Below are 27,407 nucleotides of genomic sequence, written 5' to 3'. Positions count from 1 at the left end.
ACCCTCTCCTCGCGCGAGAGGTGCGCAGCGTCCCTTTTTCAGCACCAAACACTCATTGCGCTCTACCCTCGTTATATATATATATATATTCTGTTGTTCCCCTCGAGCACAGCACACCACACGTGAGTAGAGGCGAGAGAAGCCCCCTCCCCCCCCCCAAAAAAAAAAGAAAAGAGAGACAGGGCGAGGGGGACACCACGGCAAGGCACCACAAAAGTCACCAACGCACTATCGGCAACAGGCGCAGGGGTAGAGGAGGCCGTTGCCGCAGCACACGCGGTCGTAACGGTATGTCATCCGAGTGCTCATCAGCTGTCAACACCACTACATGCGGCTCTTCTCCCCGTAGCAGAACACGCGCAAGGGCGAGGAGGGAGGGAGGCGCCCTCGGAGACCGGTTCATGCCTCGTGCAATGGGCCGCCATCTCCTTTCCGAGCTGCCCGCAAAACTCCGACCCGACACAAGCCGCGCTACAGCTTCGAGTGCTTCCCGTAGTTCTGTTCTTGGATACGCTTGTTCATCTTCAGGAACCACTCGGCAATGCCCACCTTCGACGGTCCCTGGACCGCGTCGACGACCGAGCTCACGTACTTGAGAAACTGGAGCTGCACATTACCGGAGCCGCGCAGATGCTCCACCTCGATCGCCTCAATCGAGGCGCATACGCGCTGCAACACTGGTGTGCTCGCGCATTGCAACAGGTTGCACAGTCCAGAGAAGTAGGCCACGAAAAGGTCCTGTGCCACCTTCACGTACCCAGGCGTGTTGTTCCACAACAGACAAAGGCAGTCAAACAAGGCAGAGACGACGAGAAGAACGGCATTCGTCGGTGTCAGCTTACGCAGTGCAGCTCGCTGCGCTGGAGACAGGCTGGCCATGTAGGCCGCCGCGGCATGCACAGAGCCTGGCATCGTCGCCTCCCCCTCCCTGCTAGCGGCCTCCTCGAAGAGCCGCGCCAGCGCCGTCGAGTCGCACCGCTCGATTCCGTGGCAGGCGGCACGCACCATGCGCGCGAAATGCTGAATGACGCTCACGGGCAGCGGTGAGTAGGTAGACCTCTGGCCGACGCTGCCGCCAGTGCTGAAGAGCTCAACACTCGGGACATAGAGGGCGATGTAAGTCGGGACAAACAGCGGGCTGACATACTTCTCTGCACGGAAGGCGGCGATGAGGAAGTCGTGACCAGCAATTGACAGCGTGACGCTGTGCCGGTTTGTGATGGCCGGTACCGCGATGTCGACCCAGTGCTGCAGCATGAGCTCGTCCGTGACCGCGTTGGCGGCGCTCGCTGTCGCCATGGAGCGCAGATAGGCCTCGAACAAGGCGAGCTGGAGCTGGTCTGCTTGCCCAGTCATCGTGCTCATGGGGACCAGAGTGCGGCAGAGAAGCTGATTCACGGTCGTCGCCTTCATCTCTTGTGGCAGAAGCGCCAAGGTATTCTGCATCAAGGCCAGCATACGACGAGCCGCCTTGCGCTCCGCCTCCGTTTCTGAAGGTGACAGCGGGTAATAGGCGCGCAGAGCGAACAGCTGCGCGATGACTGGCAGCATGTCGGTAGGCGGGATGTGGTGATACAACTCCGCCGTGCGCAGCGCAGCGAAGAGCAGGCGCACCGTCGTGAGCGTCATGGTGCGGAAGCCGTACGGGAAGTTCTTCGCCCGCGCCCGCGCTGCCTCCGGCGTGTGCTGCAGCACGTCCTCGTTACCGGCGAACAGAAGCGACACATCACGGCGCATGAGGTGGAAGAGCGCCGTGGCAGGCGTGGGAGGTGGTGGCAGGGACGGCATCGCTGCTTCGGTGCTCACCTCTGCAGCCCTCGGCGATGGAATCGGTGGAAGAGGAAGTCCCGCCGTCTTTGCTGGTCCAGCCCTGGCACGTGCGTGCGGCGCTGGGGACACCACCGCCGGGTTTGCTGCCGCTGCTGCGCTGTTTTCTTTCGCGGCCACCCCTTCTGCCAGCTCCAGCTCGTCTTCGCGCGTGTTGTGTATGGCGCTCCACACACACAGGTCCACCAGCGTGTCGGTACGCAGAGCAGCGGTGGCGAACAGCTGATTCACCTCGTCCGCAACCGCCGCACTCGCGCACAAAGGAATTTGGAAGATGTGTTTTGCCAGCGACTCGTACAGAGCCAAGGTGGACGACGTGGACAGCATCGCGTGCGAGAGGGCCGGGTCGGTCGGCGCTGGAACCGTGTAGCAGAAGGCGATCAGCATGCGCAGAAAGGTGGGAGTGAGCACCTCCGGCTCGGCTGACAGCTTCGTCTGCTCAGCGCGCCGTAGCAACTCCGCGTCCTTCGTCAGGTCTGCCTCTGGCATCCCCTGCAGCGCTGCAAGGACGAGGAGCTCGTAGTAGGACAGGAGTCGCGGCGGCGCGTCGGTTCTGCTCTTGTGCGACGGCGATCCCGCTCTGTCGGCGCTGCTCTGCTCCGACCAGGCGCGCTGCACTTGCGCTGACACAGCCTTACGCAGCGACTTCACGGTCGCATGCTCATCAGCGCTATCACGGCCGTCTGTGGTGAGGCACCATTGAAGAGCGTGCTGAATACGGCAGAACACGAGCAGCTGGCCGAAAGCACTGCTGCCATGGCGGTCTTCTGCTGCTTGCATGTCGCTCGCACCGATATCCTGCACGCTGAAGTACAACAAGCGGAAAGTGCGCCACTGATACGGCGGACGCGACGCGAGTCGTTGAAGGAGCAGCTTTGCGGCGACCTCCTCGACGTTGTCGAACTCGCGGCTGCGCCGGAACAGCGAAAACAGCACCGCCTGAATCGACATGCTATAACTCTCGGTAATGAGGATGCCCAGTGCACTCGCCTTCCAGGCGCCCACATCGTGGAAGTAGCGGAGAATAGGCCCCGCGTCGCTGCCAGGGCGAGCAGCCAGCGATGACAAGAGAAGCAAGACAGAGCTGAGGGCGCTCTCGGTGGTGCGGAAGAGGTGATGGCCAACGTTCGTGTAAGTTGCTGTCACGTTCAGCGCGCCTGCACCGCCGAGGGCCCCGGCCGAGCGCTCTCCCGCCTCACACAAGAAAAGATGGTTCAGACGGCCCGCCAGTCGGGCCACCACGTCAATATCCACCTGTGCAATGCGGCGTGTGTCTCGCACCTCTGCGCGCGCGTCGGTGCTCTCATACGCGCGCAGCAGCGTCGCTACCCGGAAAACCTGCACCAGGTGCGGAAACATGGCCGAGTACACCTTCGACACATTCGTGTACACGAATGTGTGCGCCGGTGCCGGTGCCGGGGACGACGAGGACGGCGTGCCACCAACGCTACCACCCCGCGCGCTCTCTGCAACAGCCGCGCTGTTGCCCTCGACCGCGCGCAACACCCTCTCGATTCCTCGATCCGCATGCTGCATCATGCCCCACAGAATGCCCGTGAAGGCGCGCACATCATACAGCAAGTCCGTGTGCGTCGCAAGCACGTCAGCGTGCAACACCAAGAAGCTCAGGTCGCGAGGCGAGATGAGGTGGATCGACTCTGGATGCGCATAAATGTGTGTGGATCCATGCACCTTTGACACACCGCATGCCTCCAAAATGGCGGTGATCCGCTGCAGGTCTATCGCGCTCAGCCGCCGCGGCCCAGTGGCCGCGCCGCCTTGGAGAACGCTGCTCTGCGCGGAAGGCATGCACATGACAGCGAATGGCTTTACCTGATTTTGTGTCTGTGTGCGTGTATGTATGTGCCTCACTCCCACACAGTCATGAGCAGCCAATCCTGGCACTCACCAGACAAGAATCAGTCAGGGTTACGGGGGCTTCAGCGATATCGCCTACGTTTCTTTTATTGGATATTCCTTGGCCGTATACGTGTGCGCATGCTAGGCAGGCGGCTTGGGGTAGCGTTGCGCTTTTCGTTTTCGGGCTTGGGTCGATGTAGAGAAGCGAGCACGGTCACAGCCACAACGAAAAAAAGGGAAGGAAAGGAAAGCGTAAAAAAAGATGCCACCAAAATCCCCGACCGGTGAGGCACAGCAGCGCGGCGCGTTCGTTGTCTCGACAGAGGGTGTAGCAACGATGTGAAAGCAAACAGATGAGCCTTGATGTAATATATATATATATATATGTACTCCCTCCCTCTCACTCTCTTAGAGTTGCTGTTTGATATCCTTCTATGATGTAAAAGGTGTAGCAGCGTGTGTTCCCGTCTGCGTACGTGGCCGGGGGAGGGGGGAGAATGGCTCAGCTTGGCGAAGAGCCCAATAATAATGAGGCGGATGCGTGAAATGTGGCGTGGCAGAGAGGAGGGAATCGGTAGGACGCCGGTGCGCGAGCACATATATGTAAATGAGGTGGAAACCTAGACAGCCGGCCACGTTCCATCGTTGCAGCGGAGCAGGAGATCCAACAATGGAGTGCGATGCGAGGAGAGGAGGAAGGGGGCAGAAGAAGATGCAGCGACCACGTTTCGTACGTGGGATTTGCACGCGGGTGCCGTCCCCGCCAACGCGGCAAGTGAGATTGTCGGCACGAGCCCGTTCATGCACTCTACTAGGTAAGCAGCCGGTGGCAGCTACCGACATGTCTGTGGGTCCGGCAAAGACCCTCTCTATACATGCCTGCACGCCACCTCTGCGAGGGCGCGAGAATCCCCGCCTCGCAGGGACAGCGCGAAGTGCCAGAGATGCCTGAGACCCGAACGCAAGGATGAGGAAAGGGGATGAGGGGCTCCTTTTCCCTTGCTCCTCATCGGCCTCCAACAGTGCCGCGTTCTGAGCTCGCTTCTTCTTGGAAACTCAAACGGCAAAGAAGAAAAATAGAAAACACAAATGAAACCAGACGGGTAAGTGGAAAAGAAAGAGAGGAGCAAGCTGCAGCACAGTCTGCAAACTCTCGCGGCGGCATCGTCGTTCTCTTGCCCAGCAGACCCAAAACACGCGAGTGCCTGTGGGTGTGTATGTGTATGCACCGCGATGGCTGCTCAGTGATTCGTGGCCTGTCTTTTGTGAAGCTGCGGGGAAGAAGAAGAGGTATGCGCACAGAGGAGGAAACGAGGACAGCAGTGAGGAGGTTGTCAAACAGCGAGAGCAACCCCTCCATAGCGATTCTGCCGAACGCTCCCTCCTTACAAGCACACACATACGCATACATCGCCTCCGCCTGTCCCACTCCCTTCTTGCACGCCGCCCCGCATTCGTCCCAGACGCTGCCCCAGCGCACGCGCAGACGCCGAGGCGCACTGAGATGGTCAAGAAGCCGCAGCAGCTCAGACATGGCGGAAGGCCTTGCGTTTGTACGAGCGGCCCGTGCGGCGGCCACGCTTCGTCTCCTTGCCGCGGTTGGTCGCGTAAGGCTTCGAGTGGCTGCCGGGCACGCCAGAGGCGCCGAAGTGGCGCACCGACTCGCGGCCAGACTTGCGACCACGCAGCAGGTACGTGTTCTTGCCAGTGGGAGCAATCATGGCGAGCTGGTCGAAGGTCAGGCACTCACCGCCGGCGGCGACGATGCTCTGGCGCGCGCTCTTGGAGAAGCGCAGGGCGCAGACGCGCATCGCGGGGATGCGGGCCATGCGCACATCATCCAGGACGTCACCGACCACGACGGCGATCGGGGCCGCCTTGCTCTTCGCGGTGAAGACAGCCTTGCGCTTCATGACGACGGCGATGCGGCTCAGCGAGATCGGAGCGCGGTTGCTGCGGCTCTTGATCAGGCGCTGGTACACGACCTTGTTGAAGCCAGAGCTTGTGCGCTTCGCGAGGAACTTGTACAGCTTGATCAGCAGCTTGATGTAGGGGTTCGTCGAGTACGTGTGATGGCGAATCACACGACTCTTCTTGGAGATGCCTGTCAGATCCACGCCCATGATTGCCACAAAAGGTACGCAACGGGTGCACTTACTCTTCCTGCATGTCGTCGTAGTACGAGGTCGGGAGAAGAGCGGGGGAGGGGCCGGTGCAGCAGATGGTGCGCAAGAAATGCGGCCAGTGCGTGACAAGCAGCAACGGAGCGTCGGGCACCGAAAGCAGAACAAAAAGGCACATCAAGAGATAGAGAAGAGAGAGAGGGACATGGTGTACGTGAACGCGGGAGAAAGAAGTAGCTACTACATAGAGGGAGCGATCCGCTGCAGGCTCGGCTGCACCTTCTGCGGCCGACTCTGTACAGGTTAGCTTACCACCACCACCACTAAACGTGACTAGCGGTCTCCTGCATGGAGCACAGGTATGTGCCAGTGGGCCTACACAATTTCCGCCACATCTCTCCGTGAGAAGCCCAAGCACCGTTTCTTTTGCATGCGCTGATGAGTACCGACCACGATGATCCCTCTGCTGTAGCGCGAGAGGCAGAGCGACGGCCCGACTACCATGGAGGAGAGAGGAGTTGCGCAATGGTCGATCAGGAGTCACCAAAACGGAAAAAAAAAGTGGGAAGGAGTGGTCCTGGAAAGGCCAGCGCAGCGGTTTGTTTGGTGAATCATGTTGTCGGCACCGCCCACGTCTATCGGAGCCACACATCAACGAGATGAGAAGAGAAAAGGACTGGGTGGAGGGGTCTTCTGAGTTAAATAGAAAGGGGGACTGGCGAAGAAGAAATGATGGCGGGTGGCGCCATAGCGCAGCCATAAGGTGTCTCGCGCCACAAGACACGCACCAAATATGTACAAAAAAAGGAGAGGAGGGGGGACACAGCGTGTAGATGACCCTCGTGATGCACCCGGAGCCGCACAGAAACGCACACGCATCGGCTCACGTCGCCAAAGCCGAGCTGATATAGCTGTTTGAAAGGCTTCCGCACTCAAGGGCAGTAAAGAAGTATCCCTAGAAGGCACCCTTGTAGTGGATGGAGTCTAGGCCCTGCAGCTGGTTCTTCAGACCATGAGGGTTGGCCCAAGCACTGTTGCCAAACGAAATGTCCTCGTCCTCCACCAGCTTCTTCATCTCTTCCTGCTTTCGGTAAAAGTGCTGCATCAGCTCCGCCTGGGCCTTGGCATCGACCGCCGGCTCACGAGGCGGTGCCGCGCTACCCTCGGCGGCCAGCTTCACTGTAATCTTCGTCTTGTCGTTCTTTCCAATGTACTTCACAAAGTCGGAGTCGCGCGCGAGCGGCTTGGCACTCCACCACATCACCGCCCGACCAGACAAGGTGTTTTCGTTTGTGGCCCCGTCGTCAATCATGCTGAGAATGCGGTGCGCCTTCGACTTCTCTACATCTGACACTGTATCGTTGTCGAGAATAGCAGCCAGGCGCTGGCAGGCATCGCTGCCGCTGCACTCGGCTGGGAACAGAATCATCACGCCCCCCTTGAACGCCTCCACGAGAGCATCCAGCTCACTCTGTACGCACAACTGACGCCTTTCTGTGCGTTCTAGGGAAAGGTAACGCTCCGTGTCACCGATCGGCCCGGTGAGGTAATGCTGCTTCTCCGCGTCCACCATGCAATCCTTGATCATCTGCTTCGCGGCCGCCATCATCCACGTGAGCCGGACGCGTGTGTTTTGCATCTTCTGAATGGCGTCGGTGGCTTCGCCGATGTTCGTGGTGGATGGCACGCTTGCGATGAAGGCGTCATAGTCCTTGCTGTACTCCTCCTTTGGAAGCCGCTTGCACTCGAGAAGTACCATGGCTGGTTTTATGACGTGGCCGCTGGAGGTGAAGAGTGAGAAAACGGGGTAGAGCAGGCGGTCCAGTGCGAGAAGGCAACAACCCGAAGATAAGGATGCTCGCACCGCAAAGGCGATACTCCTGACCTTGCGCAACGAGAAGCGAAATCCGACAGACTTGGAAAGGAGAACAAAAACTTATCGGTGCGACTCTGGAACGCCAGAGTGGGAGAAAGAGGCGCGCACTGGCGTTGATCTAGTGGTGCGTGGTTGATGTTGGGTGTGTGTATGGGTACGCCTCTATTGGGGTGCAGAGGGTGTGCTTCTTCTTTTCTGGCTGGATCGCTGGGGGCCTGAGCGACTCTGTCAAGACGTGATAGAGAGAAGCGAGAGGCACGAGATGCGAGAAGAAAAAAGAACAAGAGAGGGGGCAGAGAGAGAATCGCCGGCACGCTTGTGCACACGGCAAGCGACGTGCGCCCGTCTCAATGTGAGAGTACGAACAACAACCACAGCGCTGCTGCTTGAGCGAATCTCGCTTTGGGCTCTGTGGGGTGTATGTACGTGCTCGGCATCGGAAGGGTATGAGTGGGTTGCTCAGAAGGCCAGTAGAGGGAAGGGAATGATCAAACAGGCCTCTCACTGAAGATGAACCCATCAACGAAAACTCCAGTCGTCCACGCTGGGGAGGGGGAGAAGAGGAGGAGGGGGAAGGGGGGCACACACGCATTACGCAAGTGCACCCGACCCACCACCCAACCAACGAGCGCACCGAAAAAAAAAATGCGACTAGCCGTCATGCTTTTAGCAGCAGTTTTCTTTTGTGTGTGCTGTTGTTTTCATCTTCTCCCTTGTATACAACGACGGCGAGGAGACGCGCGTGCGTTTTTTGTGCTCTGCCTCCAAGTCTCTTCGCCGCCAGCGGCGATGACTGAGAAGTCGAAGCAAACAAGCACACCTCAGTGCAAAGGAGTCCTCTGATATCTGCCGAAGATTATCCCAGAGAACTCGCTCGCACAGGTGGCGAATGAGCTGTGGGCTCTTTTCAGTGTGACGAGTTCGCCGTAATCCAGCGCTCCTGCTGGGCATAATCTAAATGAACTTCGACATCTCGCCAGAGTTTGCTCTTTTCCATCAGGTCCGCCACCATGTGCGCCTGCAGGCCGACCTCGATCGCAATGTTCGGCGCATCGCGAAGCATATCGTTGCGCCGAGCACGCGGTTTCAGCAGCTTGGCCCCATGCACACAGAGCTCCTTGAAGTACAAGTACTGCCGGGATTCGCGGTAGTCATCACCGACGAGGGCCGTCTTGGACTCCCAATGAGTGATGGTGCAAGGCAGACCGACGTACTGCTCCGGTAGCACGTACGGTGGGTTGGACACGATTACGTCATAGGTGCCAGCATATGCGTCCTTCACGGTGCCAAACGGGCGGTCCTCGCTCAGGTCGGCGCTGTCACCCGGTTGCCCGGACACCTGCCCCTCGAGGAAGCAGCTGAACATGTCGCTCTCCATCGCCGAGTACCGCGCAGGTGAAATTCCGTTGCGCATCGCGTTCTCTCTGGATACCCGTACTGCCTCTGGAAGAATGTCGAGGGCAGTGACGACGGCGCTTGGCAGGTGCTTCGCCAGCGCCACCCCGATGCAGCCCGTGCCGCAGCAAACGTCGAGAATTCTGATCGGCGACACAGCAGGGGAGAAGCCGGTGGTAAAGGTGCGGCGCTCCGCGCGTGCCAGGTGCTTGTACACCATCCAATGCGTCCACATCTCCGTCTCGGGCCGAGGGCACAGAAGCGGCGCCTCGCAGTGGATATCGCACCCGAAGAACGGCTGCGAGCCGATAATGTATGAGAGCGGCTTGTGGAGATCGACGCGCTCGAGGAGCGACCGCTTCACCTGGCGTCGCGCTTCTTCTTCAGACCAGCGCTCCGCGCGCGCGCGGCCAGCAGCCCACTCCTCCACCCAATGCACCTCAAGCGACGCCTGGTATAAAATCGCGGGATCAACGACGCTCTGAACTCCGACCTTATAGAATTTTTCGTAGATCATGCGGGAAAAGAGCTGGCGCTCACGAGGGGACAGAATCTTGTCGCCCTTGTGTGCGCCGCGGTAGAGCTTCTCCAGCTTGCTGAGCTTCTCGTCGGAGGTGAAGTCCACCTCCATGACCTCCGCGGAGCCGTTCGCGGTCTCGTCGCTCTCTCCGTCGCCATCGCCTCGTTCCCAGGTGCCGACCGGCTGCATGCCGCGGAACTTCTCCGCGGTGACGTTACTCAGCCCTCCAACGTAGTCTGCCGAGAGAACGCCGTTGACCGTCTTGTAAGACCCCGCCTCGGCGCTCGAGCCACCACGCCGCAGTTCCGGCGCTTCAGTTGACACGTACTTTACCGGACGGCTCTTCGCAAAACCAGAGTCCGAACGGCAACGCACACTCATCATCAGCGACGAGGTTGGCCGAAAAAGGGGGGCGCGCAAAAGGAGCGCATTGGGTTGAGAAGCGGCGCGGCGAAGCGCAGCCATCCTGCACCGCATGGATGCAAGTGACAGCGGTGCAACCCTCTGCTCAGAGGAGCACGTCAGAAGAGTCGTCATGATGGTGTGAGCGGGTCAAATGCGGTCGTCTAAGGCAAGGTAGGGAAAGCGACGCGAGCCCACGTTCTTTTTTTTTTTTCGTTCTTCAAGAAGGGCGCGTTGTTTTTTGGGGCTCAGACACGCTACTCCTCAACACTGCAGACAAAGACCAGAGGGGCGAACAAGGGCATATCAGTGTGTGGGGAACAGAGCGCAAATGTCCGTGAAACGGGAAAACTGTCTCTCTGCCGCGCATGTGTGGATGCACGCTCCAGGTCGGATGGGGCATGCGTGTGTGCATGTGTGTGTGTGTGTGTGTATCCGTGTGTCAAGCCCGCGCAAAGCCCCAAAGTCTCAATGCTCGCGAGGGGGCAGGGGGAAGGGTCAAGCATGAAAAGGGGTCAAGATGCAAGGACAGATCGCGTCCGATGCGTTCACGTAACCTACCTGTACCGCATATATTCGGCCGTTTCGTGGTCGGGACGAGCTCGCTTGGCAAGCGAACAAAGCACACCGGATGGGGCAGCCGCACGCGCACAGTCGCAAGATAATACATGCATGTGAGTGGGTTGCGCCCACCTCTCACATGCATCTCCAAAAAAAAAGGAAGAGGAAGACATCTGGCCTCGGCGCTGCTGCATCGACTTCCCTTTGTGCCACAGGCCTTCGAGTGAGGAGCGGAAGCTCTTCTTGTACCGCTCGCACTTGCATTGCTCGTAATCGAAACGATAACCCCTCCGTCTCCAGATAAAGGAAAAGGAGTACAGCAGGCGACGTCATGGTGAAAACAGAGAGCTCGCTAGCACGCCGCGAGGAGGAGAGCACACACAAACGCCCGCAGGTAAGTTTGCGCGCACACAAAGAGGGACGCACGGGCCGTCCGACAGCGCGCAGACACAGGCACACGAGCACGCGCCCTAGCACTCTGCCGAGGTCGGCAGGCAAGGGGACGCAACGAAAACAGAGAGCGGCGCGTCCGCCAAGCCGCCACACTGTGAGGGAGGCAGCAGCGTAGAGATACCCGTGCGCCCCCGCCTCCCCCAAACAGAGCGCAAGGGCCTCTGTCGTATGTGTTTTTGCCCACGTGTGTCTGCGCTTGCCCTTCGTTTTTGCTGTGCACCACCACCCACACACACGCCTCATCCCGTGTCCACCACCGAGCGGCTCAGCCTCACAGCGCTGGTATCGGTTTTCCCCAGAATGTCTCGTACACGAGTGTCGCAACGCCGACGCACGTCACGCAAATCCCCAGCACAACGTTCAGGAGGCACATGAGCTGCTTCAATCGAATCAGCCGGAAACGCGACAACAAATCGCTTACAAGGGCGCCAGAGAACTTTCCGTCGCCGCCGCTGCACGCGGCCACGGCAGCCGACGCAGAGCCAAAGGGGCCACTTGGTGAGAACACGCACCACCCCACCATCCCAGGCGCCACCATCACAATAAAAGTACTGAACAGGGTTCCGATCAGGTGTATCACAAAGTCGATGCCCGACACGGTCGCAGCAATCAGCACCGATGTGATCACTAGGAAGGCAGCCTCTATCACAATGGCGAGCATCGTCGTCTGATCAGGTGAGCCGACGTCGCGATCCACGTCGATGGTGCCCAACTGCTCCGACCCGGGGTGCGAGGCGCGCACCTGTTCTGCCCCACTGGCGTCTGCGCACAAAGCATCCCACGGCCTGTCAGCTGCAGCTGAGTTCCGACGCCCAGATAGCGGTAATTCGGCGTTGTATTGCTGGCCAAGACTGGCGAGATGAGGTGGCGAGCTGTTCGCAAACACCTCGTAGCCGGGCGTGGGGCTGCCGTGCCTCTGCAGCAGAGGAGACGTCTCGCCAGGGATGTGACCACATACGTGAGCCCCGTCCTCTACGCCGGCGCCGTTCGTGGGGGCCGCAGTTGGGGACAGCGAGGACACGGTTGCTGTGCTCACTTCTGCCCTGCGCACACCCTCCGTCAGCTGCGCTCCCGATGCCCTGGCAGCCTCCATCATCAGGGCTGACTGATCTGCCCACGTCAGGGCAATCATGGTTAGCCGATGCAGGCCGCGACGCGTGCAGATTGACAGGACAGGGAACACGCACGCAAAGTGAACAAAGAGGCCGAGACGGCCGATGTTCATTAAGAGGTCGTTCTTTGGGTAGTTCGAGACGATGTTGCCGCCCACCCTCGGTGCCGCCACCTCGGTGCCAAAGGTCAAGTAGCCGACGACACCGGTGACGGCATAACAGACGACAACGATGGGAAAGGCCACCGCGAGGGACTGCATCATGCAGTCCGGTCGGCGGTCCTGCAGTTCCTTGTAGAAGTACGGCACGTTGTAGTGGTAGCTGAGGGCCAACCCGAACGTCGAGATTGTCTGCAGCACGCCTACTGAGAGGCGGAGCCAGTGTACCGTGCCATAGCTGCGCGGGTCGACGTGCGGATAGTCGTACCGCTTCTGTGTGTGGTAGCGGTAGAGAATAAGGACAACAATGTATAAAATCGTCAGGAAGCCGAGCAGCGAAGACCACTTCAGCTCCTCCATGTTACGTGAGCAGCTCAGCACAAAAAATACGACGCCGCCAGTAATGAGCCAGAAGTATTTGGACACTAGAAAGCCGTCCGTGTGCGTGGCGTACGAAACAACGGGTGGCATGGAATCGGCGATCACCTTGGAGTAAATCACGAGGGCGCCATAGTTGCTGCTGAAGACGATGAGCTCCATAAGTGCCGTAATGACGCGGCGGCAACGACGCCGGCGCCACTCTTCTCGCGCGTACGCGTCGCGCAGTCGAGCGTTGGTGCTCGCCGAAGGGGCGAGGAAAGAGGCGTGTGGATGGCGCTCTGTGCATTCCTTCGTTCGTGAGGCTTCTGCGCACGAGTGGCCGTCGTCTCGTCGGCGGTCGTATCGATGGCTGCCATGGCGGTGACGATACGGAAGGGTATCCTCGCTTCCTTCCTCGTCGCTCGCCACGCCCTCCCCTGGATCACTGTGCTGCTTCGCATCCATGCTTGTCGGCGCCTCTTCAGTTTGCTGCGGAGCCGTCACGGCGCTTTCTCCGTTTAGGCTGCTGCTGCGCACCCCAGACGAAGCGGAGGCTGGCATGTGGTGCTGCCGTGCCACATGCTGCTCTTCTTCTCGCGCCGTCTCCTTGGCGGCCCCTTGCTTGCGCAGGTACTCCTCCCACAGCTGCGGTGGGTAGATGGCAAAGGCAATCACCTCAGTGATAGAGTACCGCCCGGTGGCGTCGCAGCCCACGACAAGGCAGTACACGCTGAAGGCCGCAAAGGATGAGAACACGAGGAGTACAACCAGCCCAACTATAATGGAAGAGAAGTAGAGCGCCAGTGGCAGCGACAGCACCCCGGCGCCGATCACGCTGCAGAGGGTGTTGATGATGGTGCCTGCCACAGTCCCGGTGCGCGCCTCCACAGGAGGAGCGGCGAGCGAGAGCCTGGAGGCGACGCGGTGGCTAATACGACCGGCGAAAGACTGCCGCTGTGACGCGCGAACGTCGTGCACAAGCAGCGACCTGCGGGCTGCAAGAGATTGCATGAGTGTTCGAGCCTCGGTGTACGACCTCAGGTACGCCGCAAACACAAGAATGCGTAAACAGATGTATAAACGCTCCTAATCGAGGCGGTGGAGGCAAAGCGAAGAAGTGCGACAAGAGCCGATGAGCTCGTGCGAGCAGGGGAGGGCGGGAGGCGTCGGCGTCGTGCCGAAGAACCGTCAAGGGAAGGAGTAGTAACGCAAAAACACATGCACGTCAGACCGCATATGTGTAAAGAGAGAGAGAGCGAGCGAAAAAAAAAAAAGATGCAGGGAGAAATAGAACGGGGTTACAAAACACCAGCAAAAAGCACACACGCACACATACAAACGAAGAGAAAGTGGGGGGGGGGGCGTTCGCTTCGTTCCTGTATGCGATCAATGAAGGCAAACATACAACAAACGACGAAAAACAAAAGCCTGAAAAGAAAGGCGTATACGTCCCCGAGTGTCGTTGCGCGTCGTGTATGCGCATGAAAGGAGTGGCTGCGCGTGCGAGGGTCCGTGGCAGGAACGAACACAGATACGACGTCTATTTCGTGGGTGCCGTGAGTGCTTTTTTTTGTAGCTGTTGCTTGCTTCACTTCGAGCTTTCGTGTGTTGTTGTGTTAGTTTGATCGTCTTTGCTCAGACGTGCGAGCGAACAGCAGATGCGTGCGGGCCGGTGCAACCTCACGATCTTGCGCGTTTGTTCTCGCAAAAACAAACCACGGAGTTTACCAGCACGGTACACTCGTAAAAGACAGGCAAAAAAAAAAACGTCGACTTCCGTGTACGCCAGGCTGCGTGCCCAAAAGCCGCCCTCTCCTCGCTCGCAAGCAGCGGGTCTTGTCTAGAAGCGTGATAGACACCAGAGCCCAAGGGGCGCCTGAAAAGAGGAGATGCTAGCGCTGCCTACGGGGTCTTTCACTAACAAATCGGCTGGACGATGTCCACCCAGCCTAGAGTTACACAGAAGCAAGTGGGGCGTTGGGATAACGGAGCTAGGTAGCGTGTGTGCTTGTGTGTGTGTGTGTGGAGAATGAGCTCCTTGTGCAGACGAATACGCCCGCAGAGAGGAACAGACAGCAAAACCCGAAGTGTAAAAAAGAGTCTCAGAAGTGAGGTGTGCAACGACAACGTAATGGTGATCAAGTCACGACGCATCCACGTGCAATGGGCAGAATGCACGTGTCATAGAACGGCGAAGCGGCGTCGCCGGCATGCGGCGGCGCGGAAGTGAAGGAAGGAGGCTGATGGTGGTATGAGAGGGAGGGGAGGGGTGCGGCTCCGGGATGATCAGCTTCTCCCGCCCCACCAACTCACGATCCGCCCAGCTGCTGCAACGTCAAAGCAGAAGAAAGTCCTCCTTATTACAGCCGGGGGTTTAACGCATTGGCCTCCCTTTGCGATGTTCGGCACACCATCTCGGAGGGTTCGCTGTCGACAAGGAGATCCACGGTGCCGGCGAGGCAAATCCGATCCTTCTTTCGTTTTTTTTTTGCGTTCTCTATGTCTGAAACAAGGAGAGGGCGACAACAACAACAGCGAAAACAAAAAAAAACGGGGTAGGGAGGTCTGAAGCAAACGCGGGATCGTGTCGATGATGTGCCCGCCATCCCGGCTCAGAGGACAGCGATGAATTGGCCAAGAAGCCACACAGGAAACTTCGGTGGTAGCGTCAGAAGATGTGGTGAAAGACCACACGCGTCTGGACATGAGCGATACCGTCCGCAATAGCACAAGAGACAGAAGAGTACAGCTGTCCAGAGAGGGAGCCTACCCACATTACCAGGATCGATGCCTGAAGCACTCGCCTCTTACGCGCATGTGCCATTCTTACCGGTGATGAGAGGCTTTCCGGTGCCTTTTGGAAGCACGTTCGTCCTTGCGAGCGGTCGGTGCCGCCTCGCGTGTGCGCTTGCTCGACTCTCGTGCGTTGTTCCTCTTCGTCACGTACTTGTTCTCGAGGCGGCTCAGCATCGACTCGTATGAAGACTGCTGTCGCTGCCGAATCATAACTTGAAGGCTGCTAAGGTCGCCGTCGGCGGCGCCTGCTGCACCGGTACCGCTGCCGGCCATATCCTTCAACACCTTCTCCGCCTCCTGGCGCTCACGATGCATGGCTTTCTCCAGCCTGAGGATAGCCTCCGGAGTGCTCGTTGACTCCCACGCCGGCGTCGGCGATAGATTCCCCACCTCGATCAGCGTCGACACAAGACGATGCAGCCGCTGCACCTCCGCCTCGACGCCGTTGTCAAAGAGCAGATACTCTCGCACCATTTTTTTGAAGTCTCCATTGCACTTTTCGTAGCCGCGCACGACGTCCGCCTGCTCTTCTGCAGATCCAGCGTAGGTGGCAAAGAAGTTGCGCACTTGATCCGCTAGCTCCACAGAGCGCTGCTGGCGAGCCGCCTCATCTGACATGGCGTGCGGTGACTCTGCGGAATCCGAGACAAAGCCTGTCAGGTCGTACGCCGCGCGTCGCTCAGGGTCAGACAGCACGGCATAGGCGTTCGAGATACTCTTGAACTTTTCCACGCCCTCTGGATTGCGGTCTGGGTGGTACTTGAGTGCGAGACGCCGATATGAGCGCGCGATATCCTCGATAGAGCTTTCCACGGGGACACCGAGTGTCTTGTAAAGCTGAAACTTGACAGCGCCCATTGTTATATGCGAGATTTGCAGGGGGTGTATGCCAGCAGTACGCAGCGGTAAAGAGGAATACAAAGCCGGCTGCTTCTTGGGCGATTCCACGCACGGACGGCTGATGCGCTCCAGCACTCAATCACCGGTGCTCACCGGGAGCCAATGAAAAGAGAACGGCGCCAAACGTGGAAAAGAACAGCGGAACGGGGAGACGCCCCCTCCCGCCAATGTGAAGGTCTGGTCGCTCTCGTGTCTGTCAGGCCCGCCTCCTTCAGCTGTGGCAGAGGCGTGATCTTCGGCCGTGTGAGGCTTTCCTCGACGTGGGGGAGTGTGAAAACAAAACGACTACCAAAGGAAAAGGTCAAGCCTCACCGGAGGATGCACGATTAGTAAGATGAGACGAAGAGTGGAGTTCTCACCGATAGGTCACAACATGATGACCCTGAAGCTGTCAACACCACCGCCACCCCACCGTTTGGACGAAACGGCACGCGTCGGAAATGCAGGCGGCGATGATCATAGAAGTGCCGCAAGGTTCGGCTCCAATACGCCGATCCTGCAACGCTATCGATCCTCGACCGGCGGTCGTCAGCGAACATTTTGAGAGCTGCAGTAGCTCCGATCTTCTCTTACGATAGGCTAGTCCCTTTCCTCGTACCAATGATACGCGTGACTAGTACGCTGTCGTGTCAATATTTTCTTGCTGTTTTTTTTTTTTTTAATCGAAGAAGAGCTCTTCCTTTCCTAGGCCGTCGTCATTTCTTGGGTTCAGCGCGTCGCGATAGAGAGAGGGGAGAAGGGGGCGTGTGTGTGGGTGGGTGTGCACAACGGAACGCAGGGAAACAGGCACCAGCACGCCATCAAGTACAGATTCGCAAAACAACAAAAAACGCCTCAGGAGACATCCGAAGCCCCGAGCGCCTCTTTGGCATCCCCATGGCCACTTCAAGGGCAGTACTTGTCTCTAGTTCTGGTCCACCACCATCGCCATCCCCTTCCCTCATGCGTTCCTCCTTCACCAACTCACAAGTTTCACAGACACATGCGCGCACCCTGGAACGCCGGCATCCTGTTCACTGACGCGCGTTACCGCACCAACGAGAGTGCTTCAATTTTCTTTTCGTCCGCTAAACTACACTAAAACAACAACAACGCGAACAGCGAGAAAAAAGCATGGCGGGGCTCGCACGCGTCTTCGTCCATGGGCGTGCCTACCGTGTTGATTCGCGATGTTTCTCCGACCCCTGGTGTGTGCACACACATGCACACCCACTTCGGCAACCGCTTCTGCCTGAGCCCTCTCTTTGTTGTTGTACACGCACACGTATAAGCGCCTCTGCCTCGTGCAGAGAGAGAGAGGGTGCCGGTGCTGCACACAGAGCACAGAAAGCGAGAGAAGGGTCACACAGAGGCGGATCAGCAAAGACACGAAAGCTTGCCTACGATCAACGATGGGCACGATATCGTCCAGACCAGGTTAGCAAGTGCAGCGCGACGTCACCACCCCTCACGCCTCGCTGGACGGTTTCTTGGCAAGCGCTTATTTGGCCGCTTTCACGGCATCCATAAAGTTCTTCGCCTCGGCCTCGGACCAGCCGGCGTTCTTAGACTCGGCTTTCACGTAGGCCTCCAGCTTGTCGGCGCCGTTTTTCTGCGCATACGCCTTGGCCTGTGCAATGTTCGCCTCACGCGCCACCGCGTCCACGTGCTCCGGGCCCTCGCCGCAGTACTCGGCAAGCTCGCGAGTCGTGTAGCGCGTCAGCGTGACGCGCGCGACCTGGCGCTCCAGACAGCTCCTCTCGTCCGGCGGCAGGCACTTCGCGTACGCCTCAATGTCTGACTTCCACTTGGAACCGAAGTTGTGCTCGATGTTGCACGCCTTCAGCAGGGCGTTGTTGCGGAACTGCACCTCACCAGTGAGAAGCTTGTGCAGCGATGCCATCTTGTGATCGCTAGACGTTGCGGTCATACCCCCACCAGCCGCTGCGGCGGCCGCCTTATGCACGAACGAGGAGCGCATCATGACTCACGTGAGAAACAAATCAAAAGGGCTTGCGTTGGAGCGGGTCGAACTGGAGAAGATCGGCAGGGGACGGGAGTGGGGGGGGGGTTTCAAGGCCAGCTGCGAGGAGTCGCAAAAAGAGCGGCGCACAACGGACTGCCCGGCGGAGACAAGGCGTACGTGGGTGAAATGGAAGTGTGCGTGTGTGCCAACAGAAAGAGAGAGCGCCAGCGAGTCGACTCTCGCACCGCAGCACCGCATACATCGGTGTGAAGGGAGAACGAGTCCAAAGCGGGAAGCCAAAAGACAGCCGAGGGAGCCGTTGCACGCAAGGGTTACGACACGATAAGCAGGCGACCGAGACGAGGTCAAAGTGAAGCAAAGAAACGGAGAGAATCCGCCATTACATCAGCACACTGCCGTGTTTGGCAGGGGGGAGGGAGCGGTGATCAACGTCTGTCCTTCACACCCTTCGCCCCGCGTTGATGGAGGTTCAGTAGTGGGCGGTGGTCACCTGCGATGGTGGTGAGCATTTTCTCCTCTGCTTAAGCGCGGGCTTCGATGCACCTCTTGGGGTGCGCCTTGGGATGGTGTAGTTATCACGCTGTCTTTTTCTCTCTCTAACCGTCTTGCCACAGCCGTTGCTTTCCTTTTTGTTTGCTTGTAACAACCTCTTCCTTCCTTGTATTCTTTTAAGTGCCACTTCCGAGAACTAAGCCGCACATTACTGGTGCATGCGCCTCCGCAAGACGGAAAAGCGGGATACAGAGATGAACAGATCATGCGTGCGTGAAGAAGACATCTGCGCACGCCCCCTAGCACACAGACACAGAGAGGGAGAGGATGGTGGAGGAATAAAGATGAGGCGTTCGCAGCATACCAAACGGAGCGCAGTGCTCGCCAGGCCTGGTGGGCGAACCGCTCGGCAGCCATGTTCATCCATAGCAGCAGCCCAGCGACTGTGAGCACCTGCCAAGACAGCGGCACGACGGGGAGGGAAGTAGAGAGGGGAGAGGGGGGAGAACGGACCTTTGTGAATGCCAAAGTACGGCGGGGAGAGGTGCGTATATATTTAAAAAAAAAGAAGAGGACGAATTCATCTCCGGGAAGCAACGATGATCTTCGAACACGAGCTCGTCACATGACACGCAGAAACGCTCCGTTGCAGGACTCTGCGTCGCCACGGCCACCACCACCGCCCCCACAGCTCCCACCTCCAAACATGCATACACGCATGCGCGACTCTTTCGCGGACTACCTGAGCCTCTACCCCCCCCCTCCCGCGATTACTCTTGTGTGATTCGAACCGCAGCGGCTGGCCGGCGCACGCACGCAGAGAGAGCGAGACACGCACCTGCTTACCATTCTTTTAGGCCCAAATATCAATATCTGTGAGGTTGTCGCCGAGGTATTTCTCGATGGTTTCGCGTGGGTCACAGGCGGCGCCGTGGCACATGACTTTCTCTGCCAACTCACGCCCGGCATCGCGGTTGAGCGGGTCGCGCTCGAACTTTTTCGTCCAGATTCGACGCGCCACGCTCAGGCTGTAGAGGTAGCCGTAGTAGCCTGCAGGGTATCCCGAAAGGTGCTCAAAGGAGAGCGTACTCAGGACGCCGGTCTCGGTCGGCTCCGCGACGGAGACCGGCTTCGCCACCTGAATGAGGGCCCGTGCCATGTTGAAACCACCACGGCCGTAGTCGCCCAGGTCACCGAGCGTGCGCTTGCCCACGTGACCCTGGTCGCCGTGCGGGAAGTACACCGTTAACGGCTGCGGCCCGTGCAGCGCCTGGTCCACCGCGGAGAGCACCACCTGGTCCAGCATATCCAGGTGCTTGAACATGTTCGCCGCGCTGTTGCGCTTCTGCACAATGTCGAAGGAGATCGGCTCACGGGTGTTGATGCGGTGCGCCCACAGCTTCAAGAACTCGTGGGACGAGAGGAACTGCTCAAAGAGCTGCGAGAAAGTCTCGACGTAGTCGATGCTTGCGCGCGTGCCGGCCAAGTTTTGCACCTGGGTCTGTCCAAAGATGGTATGCATGGCGTGGCCAAACTCATGGAAAACGGTCGTCACCTCGTTCGGCTGCATTAGGGTGGCCTCGTCGTCGTATGTGCCATCGGGGCGGCGCTGCGCCGGCTTCAGCGCGCCAACATTTGCCGTGAGCACAACTACCGGGTACTGCCGCTTCGGTAAGCGCAGCCCCACTGTGGCGAGGGCCTCCTGGTGCGGCACGCAGCCGAGCTGCAGCGTCAAGTGGCCAGCCTGGCAGTACTTCATCTCGTTCATGTACATGTCCAGCACAATCACGCCGAGAAACCTCTTGTGCTCATCGTACACATGAAACTTCTTGACACTGTTATTGATGACCTCTTCGGGGTTGAGGGGGACCTCCTCCAGCTTCACGCCGAAGACCTCCGAGCAGAGACACTGAATGCCGCGCACGCAGTTCGCGACGGAGAAGTATTCGAGCGCATTCTCCGGCTCTGCATCGCGCCGCATCGAGGACGCAACGCGGGCTCGGTATTCATCGGTGATGTTGGCACGATTGCGCACCTCGCCGACGTGTTTACGGATGAGGTCCATCTCCGCCTCCGCCTGCTGACGATATTTGCTCGCAATGCTACAAAGGAAGTGCCACACGTTCTCCTGATTCTCCAGCATCGTCCCGCGCAGCTGTTGCTCTGCGTAGCTCTCGAACCCCAGCAACTGCGCCAGCTCGTAGCGGCACTGAAGAAGGTACCGGAGAGTGCCGAAAGGGTTGGCCGAGCCCTGCTCTGTCAAGAAGCGCATCGCCAGTTCTTCCTTCTCGATGTTCATCTCCGTCACCTTGGCGCGCTGCGCGTCTGGAAGATGAATGCCGTTGCTCTCCATGTCCCTCCTCAGCTGCACAACATTCTTGACGGACTCTGGCGTCAGGCCTTTGCGGCCTTCCGAGCTATCTAGCTCCTTAATGACGTCGTAGAGGTCGCGCCGCGAGTTCACCTCGCACATGTACTCGTACCCCTTCTGGAAGGCGAGGGAGGCGCTACGCTTGTAGTTCTCGTCTGGGTGGATTTGACGTACAAATTCGCACGGGTCCAGCAGCAGGCAGAGCACGTTGCTGGTGGAATCGATTAGGTCATGCTTTGCCTGCGGCGTCTTCGCCTTTGGAATCTCCTTCAGCAACGCCTCGCACACGTCCACCGTGCCATCCACGGTGTTAAGCAGGTTATCAGGACTGGAAAGGAAGTTCAGGTTCGGGATATCGGGAACAGTGCCGTAGGTCGGCGCCTTGGGGGAGCTCGTGGGCGGTGCTGCCGATGCGTTCGCCGTGGAAGCAAAACGGGCATTGCCAAAGACAGTGGCCGCACCACAGCCCCGCAAGCGCAACGGCGATGCGCAGGATACAAGTCGGCGAAGCATATTGTGGAAGAAGGAGAGAAAGAAGTGGAGACGGCGGCGAAGCTGCTGGGGCGCTAGCGAATCCGGCGCAAAACAAAGGACAACTAGGGAGCACGACGCCGACTGAGGATGAATTCACCTGCTCCGGAGAGTACAACAGATAACGTGAACGCGGTGCGGTTACGAAGCGCGTGCACACACACAAAAGTAGGGATGATAGGGCGATTATGAGGAGCGATTGAGAACAAGACGACACGCCGCGAACGAAAGCAGCGTCCGTCAGGCGTCGGGTGAGAGGAAGAAAGGCGCAGACCGTGAGTGAGAGAGAGAGAGGAAAAGTGCGGTGTGCGCGACGGCAGTGTACCGGCGCGTACGCATGGCCACCACAAATCTCGCCCCCACAGCGTCCAGCATGCACCGCCACCACTTCATTCAAATGGGCATCACGCATGCGCCCGCACACACAATGGCAGGCGCACGCTTCCCACACAGGAAGAGGAGGCAAGGCGGAGGACGAAAAAGAGAGTAGAGCACTTCGATAGCAGAGAAGTCGAAGGCAGATGGTGGTGGTGAGAGTTGCAGCGTCACCACCTTCTCTCTCCTGCCTCACTCTTCGCTTCGTCGCTTCACGCAGTCTCTTCGCGATGTGAACGCCCCAGCACTGGACTCGGGTCGGCGCCAAGAAAAATCGAGGTAAATCACAACCGTGCTGTTCGCCTGTATGCAGTTCTGAGGTGGAGAGTGAAAAACTGGCCAACAGAGGAAGTGAAAGGTGAAAAGGACAACCTAAGAAAAGGAGAACAGAAGAACCCAAATGGAGTGAGCCCCTCCCCCGGCTGCTGCCACCACTGCGGCAGGGCACGGTCGTTGACACGCCGTCATCACACCCGCACCACCATCGTCAGCTGTGAAACGTGAGATAAGGAGGGAGAAGAGCAGTCATCGGAAGGGCGCGCGGGGAGCCACAGAAGAAAGAAAAGAGCGAAGGTCAACAACGCAGGCGGTGAGAACAGCCCACATCAGTAGCACGAACAAAAAAAACAACAACAGCGCCAACCACCGCCCTCTGCAGCCTCGCTGGCTCCCCACCCCTTCCCCTGCTGCCACCGTGTTCTACACACACGCGCACACACTCGACAGTTCAGGTTAAGCAAACGGCACATTCCACTTGGGCTTCACAAAGGCCGTGGACAACTGCGTGTGTGCTACGCCCTGCCACTTCTCATCCTTCAGCTCCTGCGGCGGCATCTCATCGCGCACCTTCACATACCATCGCCGCGCGTTCGCCAGATCGCCTAGCTGGAAGTAGGCCTGCGCCAAACGGCAGGCGTACTCAAGGTTCTTGGGGTCGTTCTCACACGCTTTCTTGTGGAAGTCCACGCTCAGCTCACGCAGCCTGCGCGTCGTTGGCAGCCCGTAGAACCACGCGTACACACGCGACGGGTCGTACCAACGGAAGCAACAGCGCGCACACAGAGCGCCAAGGGTGTTGGGAATTTCCGCGTCCGTTGGCAGCAGCTCCATCCCCTTGACGCCCTTCCGCATGATGGCCTGGTAGTTTTCCACAAGCCCCAGTCCCGTGAAACTCTTCATGTAGTAGAGTGCCTCCGCCTCGCGTGTGGCGCACATGACGTAGGTGCGATAGCACGGGCCGTAATCCTTGTTCTCGTTGATGCACTTACGGCTCACGTCGACGCCGCGCTGCAGCAGGTCCAGACGATCGCACCAGTGCTCGCGCGATACCTTGTTTTTGGTCTTATCATACAAAAAGGTGGTCTCTGCTAGTAGCGCCATGACTTCGGGGCTGTCCGGCTTCTGGGCGAAGAGGCGCTCGGTGTAGTCGAAGGCACTCTCCCCGAGAGCAAAGTCCAGAAGCTGGTCACGAAACTTGATGTACTCCTGATAGTCGGTCGTGTTTGCCGTCACCTCGGCTGTGGCAGCAGTATTCGCGGACCGCGCCGGCAGCGGCGTCTGTCTGCTGCTTGAACTGCCCATGTTACTCTTCAGCCCCGTTGCTCCCCTAAAATTATCCAAAGCGGGAGAAGGAAGAGAGAGACAGACGAGAGGGATGTACGTGTACGTGTGCGCGTGTGTGAAAGCTGTGCGTGAATGCCGAATCGCTCTGCACAGCGTCTTCTGGCAGCCTTTTCCACTAAGATTCCGTGGATGGGTAGATTTTGGTATGCTTAGTTTTATTCGACAACAATATATATATATATATATAAACAAACTACATATATGGAATATTTTTCGTGATGTGTGGTACACCGCAGATGTGTCACACAGTGAACCATAGATGCGCCTTCAACGCCAGCCAAGCAAGATTACGCCGCCGCGACTACTGTACATGCTCCAAGTCAGGGGTGTGCAGTCATAGATGGACGCAGACACACACACACACACACAGAGAGCGACGCAGACAGAGACGGAGCCAGGCAGGCGGACAGGATATGAGGAGAATCACAAAGAAAGAAAAAAAAATAGACAAAAAGGACGATAGAGAGAGCATAGTATAGAGATGTCGCGACAGCGCAAAGACCCCGCGAGCGTGCACGGCACCACCACCCACCTACCCACCCGTCCCTCAGGAAAGCAAGGGGCCTGGTACAGAAGCTGGGTCACAGGAGAGTGAAGGGAGAAAGGGGGCAGCGGAAGGCCTGAGACATGTAGGGGCGACGGCGCAGAATATCACGTCGTGTTTCGGTAAGCGACAGTCATCTGCTCCGACAGCTTATGCCGTGCAGTACACCTCGCCAAGAAGAAGGGGAGTGTCCCCCCGTTGGCTTGGATTGCATGGTTGGTGCAACATGTTTTTCCTCTTCGCGCTCCTGTGCGCTTGTGCACAAGTACAACGAGCACGTCCAACTATAGTGCTGACATATCCGTCGGTAAGGAGTCGGAGAAACCAAACAACGCCCCTCGCCCCTCCCGCCCGCACCGCAAGAACAAAAAAAAACATAGCGGAAAACATGCGCGCAAGCCTGAGGATGGAGATAGTGTTACGGCAGGGAAGAGAAGGCGTCATCGTACTCCGACAAGCACCCGCGGAGACGCTGGCGTATAGGAACAGTGAATCCGGTGTCTTCTTACGCCCTACATGGAGCTAGCGCTCTCCAGGGCGCTTCACAGCTTCGCGGACGGCGACGATACTTCGCCGCGCATGTCCACAGCAAAGTACTTGCGCACCTGCTCCGGAGACATGCCAAGACCGAACAGGTACTTGAGCTTCACCATGGCCGCCTCGTGAGTCATGTCACCGGCGCTGATGGCCCCAGCCCCCATAAGCTGACGCCCCGCTTCGTATTCGGACAGCGCCACCACCCCGTAGCGGTTGTGCGTGCAAATCACCACCACCAAGTCGCGAGTCTTCGCTATGGCGAGGAGGCGCTTCATAAAGTCACGCCGGGTCGGCCCGTTACCGCTGCCGTAGCAGCGCAGGATGAGGGCCGGAGCGCTTGTGTACTCAATGGCAGCTCGGAAAAACTCAAACGGCGCTCCCGGGCCCAGCTCGAGCGTCAGCACCTTCGTGGACAACTCTGCTTCGATGCGCAGTCGGCCGGTGGGGTGCGGACGGAGCAGTACCTTGCGAATTATCAGGACACCGCCGCGCATGGATGCGATAGGAGGGAAGTGCGGCGAGTCGAAGGGGCGCAAGCTGCAACGACTCATTTTGATGGTGCGATTTGCGCGGTAGAGCATCTCGTCAAAGAGAATGCACACATCACAGATCTGGCTACAGCTGGCGAACGCCAAGGCGAGGATAATGTTCCGCGTCATGTCGGTGTAGATGCGATGACCGGGGATGAGTGAGCCTGTGAAAATGACCGGCTTGCCGAGGTTCTCGAGTAAGAAGCTGACCGCCGTGGAGGTAGTGACCATGTTGTCTGACCCGCTCTCCACCACAAAACCGCGGTAGTGGTGGTACTCCTTCTTTATGAGCTGCGCCAGCTCTATCCAGTCCTCGTGCGTGTGGTCTGCCGAGAGTTTCAGTTTTTCCAGCTGCATCACGTCGAAGCTGGGCACACCCGGCCTGTGCAAGTCTTCGTTGCAGTGGAGAATGTCGAGAAAAAATCTGCGACGGTTGACGTTGCTCCGCTGCGCTTGGTCGAGCAGATCAGACTGATGGCTGCGCATGTTGATGAGGAGTACCTTGGCACCCGACGTGTCCTCCTCAGGGGACAGCTCACCGCTCATCGCCTTGCGACCCACAAGGCCGCTACTGATGTACAGCATTGCGGCGAGCGCTACACAGACTAACACAGAGAAAAAGGAGGAAGGGTTTTGGTGAGATACGAGGGCTCAAATGAGTAGGCCCATTCCCGTAGTGGTGCAGGTACGATAGAAGAAAAGCCAATGAAAGCCCACTGCAGAGCGAGTGTTTCGACGATCTAGCAAAAAAAAAAAAAACTTTGCCGCTTTCAAGAAAAAAGTAAGCCGCTTGCGGTGCCGAGCGCACAGGCGCTCACGCCGTCACGGCACACGCGGCTGCCACAGGCTCCAGGGAAACAAAGCACGGGTGAGGGGGTGAAAAAGGGTTTGTCAGCGATAAAACAGAAAAGAGCCGTCCTTCTGCCAGTGCTGCCGTCACGCACGCCGTGCGATATCTGCCCGCACGAGCACAGAAGCGACGCCGTGACGCAGCAGGCGAGAGAGCACGGAGCGAGAGAGGGTGGCGAAGAAAAAGATAGGGTGGATTCCCATACACACAGAGGAGGAGACGAGGGGGTGGGAAGAGGAGTCTGTATCTTGACAAGCAGGGCTCGCGTACCTCCCCTTGGTCCAAGTCCTGCATTGGGGGAGGGGGAGGAGGGGGCTGCAATATAGACACATATCTATGCGCAAGGAGACAAAGAGGGTGGTGAAGGGTGCCACTTGTCGTTTGCACGTGACGGCAAAAGCACGTCGCTCGAACGCCACGAGGTACACCGGCTGGGCTAGCTGAGGATTTCAAGGAAGGACGGGTTTATCTACCTCCTCCTTGGCTTTCTTCCTCTCCGCTCGACCTCGTAGCCACATCGCCTGCTGTTTGTCGCCCCCATCCCCCACACACACAAACCCACACAATCCACATGGTCATCTTCCTGTCACCACAGTGAGTCTCCCCCTCAGCACGAGCCCCCGCTTCCCCGTCGTCTTTCGTGCGAAGTGTCGCTTTTTATTTTTTGTTTCTTCATCAGGTATTTTAGTTTGTCAAGGTGAAATAAAGAGAAAAAAAAACGAAAGCGTCAACTTAGCCTCTGAGCGTACGCCATTCATGCCGAACGCATGTGACGCACTCCCGGGCACGGCAGCGATGCACCGCAGACGCGCCCACTTTTTGTTTGCTTGCTTTGGTTGCTCCTTACTGCTACAGTGACCCTCCGGCCTCCTTTTCGTACTTTCCCCTCCTCGTCAGGCTGCGCTGGCGGCCGCTGAACAAAGGCGTGACGCATTGCGAAGGTGTGAAGCGAAGGAAAAGAGATGCAGCGCCGAAAGCAAAAAAAAAGGGCGTCCACGCTCACACGCACACACATGCACGGCTCTGCAACGCCCTGCCTGGGTGTGAGCGAGTTTTGCGGACAAAGAGCAGCGGCTCTGTATGGTGGCGCGACTATTCCTCCTGGTCCTGGATGTTGAAGTACTTGAGCTGGTACGTCCCCTTGCCGGTGGCGAGGATGCGGATCCAGTCGCGCAGGTCCTTCTTCTTGAGGAACTTCTTCGTGAGGTACTTGAAATACTTCTTGCGGTACGCCATCGTGGTGCT

At 58.3% G+C, this 27,407-nt stretch overlaps 10 protein-coding genes across 10 annotated transcripts; all 10 read right to left on the bottom strand.

Annotated features, from left to right (window-relative positions):
- Positions 1-471: 471 nt before the first annotated feature.
- LDBPK_364740 (hypothetical protein, conserved) lies at positions 472-3,636 on the bottom strand (the record flags this gene model as incomplete). The annotated part of the gene is made up of 1 exon (XM_003865540.1): positions 472-3,636. One exon carries the CDS (start codon positions 3,634-3,636, stop codon positions 472-474), a length of 3,165 nt encoding a protein of 1,054 aa, XP_003865588.1.
- Positions 3,637-5,213: 1,577 nt separating this feature from the next.
- On the bottom strand, positions 5,214-5,810 carry LDBPK_364730 (60S ribosomal protein L18, putative; the record flags this gene model as incomplete). Its single annotated transcript, XM_003865539.1, has 1 exon — positions 5,214-5,810. One exon carries the CDS (start codon positions 5,808-5,810, stop codon positions 5,214-5,216), a length of 597 nt encoding a protein of 198 aa, XP_003865587.1.
- A 955-nt stretch (positions 5,811-6,765) lies between these two features.
- Positions 6,766-7,569, bottom strand: LDBPK_364720 (hypothetical protein, conserved; the record flags this gene model as incomplete). Its single annotated transcript, XM_003865538.1, has 1 exon — positions 6,766-7,569. One exon carries the CDS (start codon positions 7,567-7,569, stop codon positions 6,766-6,768), a length of 804 nt encoding a protein of 267 aa, XP_003865586.1.
- A 1,024-nt stretch (positions 7,570-8,593) lies between these two features.
- Positions 8,594-10,138, bottom strand: LDBPK_364710 (hypothetical protein, conserved; the record flags this gene model as incomplete). The annotated part of the gene is made up of 1 exon (XM_003865537.1): positions 8,594-10,138. One exon carries the CDS (start codon positions 10,136-10,138, stop codon positions 8,594-8,596), a length of 1,545 nt encoding a protein of 514 aa, XP_003865585.1.
- A 1,150-nt stretch (positions 10,139-11,288) lies between these two features.
- On the bottom strand, positions 11,289-13,658 carry LDBPK_364700 (amino acid transporter, putative; the record flags this gene model as incomplete). Its single annotated transcript, XM_003865536.1, has 1 exon — positions 11,289-13,658. The coding sequence occupies one exon, from the start codon at positions 13,656-13,658 to the stop codon at positions 11,289-11,291; it is 2,370 nt and encodes a 789-aa protein (XP_003865584.1).
- A 1,815-nt stretch (positions 13,659-15,473) lies between these two features.
- On the bottom strand, positions 15,474-16,301 carry LDBPK_364690 (chaperone protein DNAj, putative; the record flags this gene model as incomplete). Its single annotated transcript, XM_003865535.1, has 1 exon — positions 15,474-16,301. The coding sequence occupies one exon, from the start codon at positions 16,299-16,301 to the stop codon at positions 15,474-15,476; it is 828 nt and encodes a 275-aa protein (XP_003865583.1).
- A 1,522-nt stretch (positions 16,302-17,823) lies between these two features.
- LDBPK_364680 (hypothetical protein, conserved) lies at positions 17,824-18,306 on the bottom strand (the record flags this gene model as incomplete). The annotated part of the gene is made up of 1 exon (XM_003865534.1): positions 17,824-18,306. The coding sequence occupies one exon, from the start codon at positions 18,304-18,306 to the stop codon at positions 17,824-17,826; it is 483 nt and encodes a 160-aa protein (XP_003865582.1).
- Positions 18,307-19,654: 1,348 nt separating this feature from the next.
- Positions 19,655-21,685, bottom strand: LDBPK_364670 (mitochondrial intermediate peptidase, putative; the record flags this gene model as incomplete). Its single annotated transcript, XM_003865533.1, has 1 exon — positions 19,655-21,685. One exon carries the CDS (start codon positions 21,683-21,685, stop codon positions 19,655-19,657), a length of 2,031 nt encoding a protein of 676 aa, XP_003865581.1.
- Positions 21,686-22,810: 1,125 nt separating this feature from the next.
- LDBPK_364660 (hypothetical protein, conserved) lies at positions 22,811-23,659 on the bottom strand (the record flags this gene model as incomplete). Its single annotated transcript, XM_003865532.1, has 1 exon — positions 22,811-23,659. The coding sequence occupies one exon, from the start codon at positions 23,657-23,659 to the stop codon at positions 22,811-22,813; it is 849 nt and encodes a 282-aa protein (XP_003865580.1).
- A 1,128-nt stretch (positions 23,660-24,787) lies between these two features.
- On the bottom strand, positions 24,788-25,897 carry LDBPK_364650 (asparaginase-like protein; the record flags this gene model as incomplete). Its single annotated transcript, XM_003865531.1, has 1 exon — positions 24,788-25,897. One exon carries the CDS (start codon positions 25,895-25,897, stop codon positions 24,788-24,790), a length of 1,110 nt encoding a protein of 369 aa, XP_003865579.1.
- Between the last annotated feature and the right edge of the window lie 1,510 nt (positions 25,898-27,407).

This window comes from Leishmania donovani, chromosome 36, assembly GCF_000227135.1.
Source record: "Leishmania donovani BPK282A1 complete genome, chromosome 36".
Classification (NCBI taxonomy): Eukaryota; Euglenozoa; class Kinetoplastea; order Trypanosomatida; family Trypanosomatidae; genus Leishmania; species Leishmania donovani.
This window is presented reverse-complemented; position numbering and strand designations above follow the sequence as displayed.